The following is a 3,841-nucleotide window of genomic DNA, read 5'->3' on the forward strand; positions in this document are numbered from 1 at the left end:
AAAAAAAAAAAAAAAAAAAAAAAAAAATTATTTGATAAACAAGGAGGGAGGCTTGGCAACAGAAAGAAAATCAGCAAGCCTCACCCACTCTATGCTAGCATGGAAAGCAACACCAATTTCATGTGTTTGATTTATATCAAGCAAACATACCTACATAATATTCCTATAGTGCATGTGCACACAGAGTTATATGTAAATATATCTATAAAGACACTTGTCCACGATGTCACTCAGTGGGACTGTACTTCATGTGATTAACAATTGTATAGGTAAACCTGAACACAAGGAGTAATAAAACAAGAACCTCAATCCTATCAACATGGTTTACAAACCAGAAAATGAACATGTGTAGATATGAGAAATACAAACTCACAAACACACATTATACAACAACCTTTTTTCAGTTCCCATTTACCTAAATACATAAATACCAGGCACAAACACAAAAAATGCTGCTGAAAAGGAATGAGCAGTAATTAGAAAGACTGATAAACCAGTCAATCAATATTAAAAAAAGTGAACTACATTCCTAAAATCCAACATTGTCTAATTCTCTGACCATTATTTGCACAGCTCATTATAATTAGAGTCAATTCTTACTCAGAATCATAGCCCTCCAAGACAGGTTGGCAAATACACCTCATTTGGCTTTTGGTATGATTTCTTCAGCTTCAACCTAACAACCAGTCCTCCACTACCACACAGTGTATATGCCATAAAAAATAGGTTTTATATCAGAGAATAGAGCATCCTTTCAAAAGTGCCTCTCTCTCTCTCTCTCTGTATATATATATATATATATATATATATATATATAGGGCACAGATGTGGCTGTGTGGTAAGAAGCTTGCTTACCAACCACAAGGTTCTGAGTTCAGTCCCACTGCGTGGCACCTTGGGCAAGTGTCTTCTACTATAGCCTCAGGCTGACCAAAGCCTTGTGAGTGGATTTGGTAGACGGAAACTGAAAGAAGCCTGTCGTATGTATGTATATATATATATATATGTATATGTGTGTGTGTGTCTGTGCTTGTCCCTTCAACATCACTTGACAACCAATGCTGGCGTGTTTACATCCCTGTAATCTAGCGGTTCGGCAAAAGTGACCGATAGAACAAGTACTAGGCTTACAAAGAATAAGTCCTGGGGTCAATTTGCTCGACTAAAGGCGGTGCTCCAGCATGGCTGCAGTCAAATGACAAACAATTAAAAGAATAAAAGAGTATATAAGTTATACTATATAAATATGCGCGTGCATGTGCATATGACTTAGCTAAGATGTCTAATTTAATAATTGTCCCTAATCAAACTGGCGATTGACGGTATTCCAGCCATGACCATCTCATCTTTTTGTGTTTAGAAAACCAGGACCACATTCAGTGTACCCAATCATCTAATTGGCTAGGATTTGGGAAAGACTCGTTTTCTATTTGTGTAACCACATACAAGCACCCTCCATACACACACGCATATATAGGCACAGATATGGCTGTGTGGTAAGAAGCTTGCTTCCCAACCACATGGTTCAAGTTCAGTCCCACTGCATGGCACCCTGGGTAAGTATCTTCTATTACAACCTCAGGCTGACCAAAGCCTTGAGTGGATTTGGTAAGCGGAAACTGAAAGAAGCCTGCCATGTGTGTATGTATGTATATGTCCCCCCACCATTGCCTGGCAACCAATGTTGGTGTGTTTACGTCCCCAAAACTTAGCAGTTTGGCAAAAGAGACTGATAGAATAAGTACTAGGCTTACAAAGAATAAGTACTAGGCTTACGAAGAATAAGTCCTAGGGTCGATTTGTTCAACTAAAGGCAGTGCTCCAGCATTGCCGCAGTCAAAATGACTTGAAACAAATAAAAGAATACACCGTTTTACATACATTTTCCCCACATACATCAGCATTGTAAAGATGTGTCAAGTGCAAACACTTCTGTACTGGATATTCTTATAGTAAGCCACTTGCCTAGTATCTAGAAGGACTTACCAGTCTTGGTTATGACCCTTTGATCACTAGACATAACAGTTATATGGAAGGTTTGAATGTACAGCTACGAGACTGCTCAGGGCAGATATTGTGCCTTGTTGTTATCATTAATTTGTTGTTGACCATAAGTGCTAAAAGATATTTACCTGCCATAAGTCAAAGCCTACAGCACCAATGCTAGTGTATTTGTAGAGATTTGTGTCAGGAGAATAGTCTGGGTTATCAATTTCTGGGTGGATCCATTCGCCCTTGTAGCTGGGATTATCAATCTGCTTGGGTTTCCATTCACCCTGTAAAGAACAATATCAGTCACCATGTCAAAAACTGAAAGGTTATCAAGCTGAGATATCAAAGTGTACATTTACACAATCTGAACTCTTAATGACAACTTACTTTGTAAGCTGGGTTATCAATCATAGGGGGTTCCCATTCTCCATCCATATCATCATCCCAATCATCAGGTTTCTTGGCATCGGGGTCAGGAATGTGTTCAGGTTGATCCCAATCATCAGGTTTTTTGTCATCAGGGTCATCCATTTTCTCACGATCATCCCAATCTTCTGGTTTCTTTGCACTGGGATCCTAAGTGGAAAAATAAATAAATGCCCTGAGCAATCAGAGATGCAGCTCATATTGATATACAAAGTAACAGTGGAAACATAAGTAGGGTTTATATTTTAAAGGTTGTCACCAGTGGTGTAAAATTAGATTCAAGAAAGGTATTTAAAGTCCTAAACATTTCAACATGCTGTCAATCCAGTACTTCAACATCAAGAGGGAACCAGTAGAGAAAATTGATAACATTTTCCAAGTCAACATAGTAAAGAATCTTAAAAGTACTTTTAGAGAGAAATTGAAAGCCTTGTTATCTTGTACAGCAAAGCATTTGATTAACAAGTTACAAACATTCATCGAATTCACCTAACATTCAACAGAAGCACTGACCATTCTTTTCAACTGAATCATCCAGTTGTATCAAGATAAATGGATGAAATAACATTCAAAATACCTAAGTAGTGTGATCCTGACTTCTGGTCGTAGCTATGCACTAAAACACTTAGTCAAAACCTGTACCAAGTCAAACAATCAGAAGGAGCCATAAGGAATTTCTACACAATGCTCTAAAACTGATAAACATCTCTTTTCACTAAATCTGGCTGGGTGAGTTTACACATAACATATATAAATAATGGGCAGTAAACTAGCAGAATTGACACAAAGTTTACCTTTCACCCATTTGGAATTGATAAAATAAGTACCAGTTGAGCACTAAGGTTGATGTAATCGACTTAACCATTCCCCCATAATTGCTAGCCTTTTCAAAAATTTGAAACAGATGATGCCCTGGCTGCCTCTAAGAGCCAACAGGCACACACATAACAGGCTTAGAAAGGACCCGATTAGTGCCCTAGGCTGCCTGGGAGTCAACTATTGAGATCAACCTCACCAGCATGGACTTCCCAGATGTCACTCTAGACTTGGGCTCCAGTACACACAGGCCCTACTGCACACCAAACGAGAAGCTGTCCTACATCAACACAGCCTCCTGCCAACCCCACTATCATATTCAAGAATTTAGTGAAGGGAGTCAGCAAGAGGATCTCGAACTTATCCTCAAGCCAAGAAATGTTTGACACCACAGCCACCTATTACGAGGCACTGACGTCCAGTAGGTTTAAGGACTGCATCTCTGCAACATCGTTTGGTTTGCCCCACCCTTCTCAGTCAATGTAAAGACTCATGTGGGAAGAATATTCCTCAGGATAGTAGGCAAACACTTCAGACATACAGGAATGGAGCTTTTATTGCACACCCACCATGAAAAGTATATTAGCAAACATCCATAAAACGCGGG

General features: G+C 39.1%; 1 protein-coding gene across 1 annotated transcript in view; it reads right to left on the minus strand.

Annotated features, from left to right (window-relative positions):
* Positions 1-3,841, minus strand: part of LOC106879949 (calreticulin) — a 21,393-nt gene that overhangs the window by 3,252 nt on the left and 14,300 nt on the right. The window contains exons 6-7 of the mRNA XM_014929713.2: positions 2,380-2,568; positions 2,133-2,276 (exon numbers count right to left, since the gene is read on the minus strand). Of these exons, the coding sequence (XP_014785199.1) occupies positions 2,133-2,276; positions 2,380-2,568 (333 nt within the window). The remainder of the gene's footprint in view (positions 1-2,132; positions 2,277-2,379; positions 2,569-3,841) is intronic.

Source organism: Octopus bimaculoides, chromosome 10 (genome assembly GCF_001194135.2).
Source record: "Octopus bimaculoides isolate UCB-OBI-ISO-001 chromosome 10, ASM119413v2, whole genome shotgun sequence".
Classification (NCBI taxonomy): Eukaryota; Metazoa; Mollusca; class Cephalopoda; order Octopoda; family Octopodidae; genus Octopus; species Octopus bimaculoides.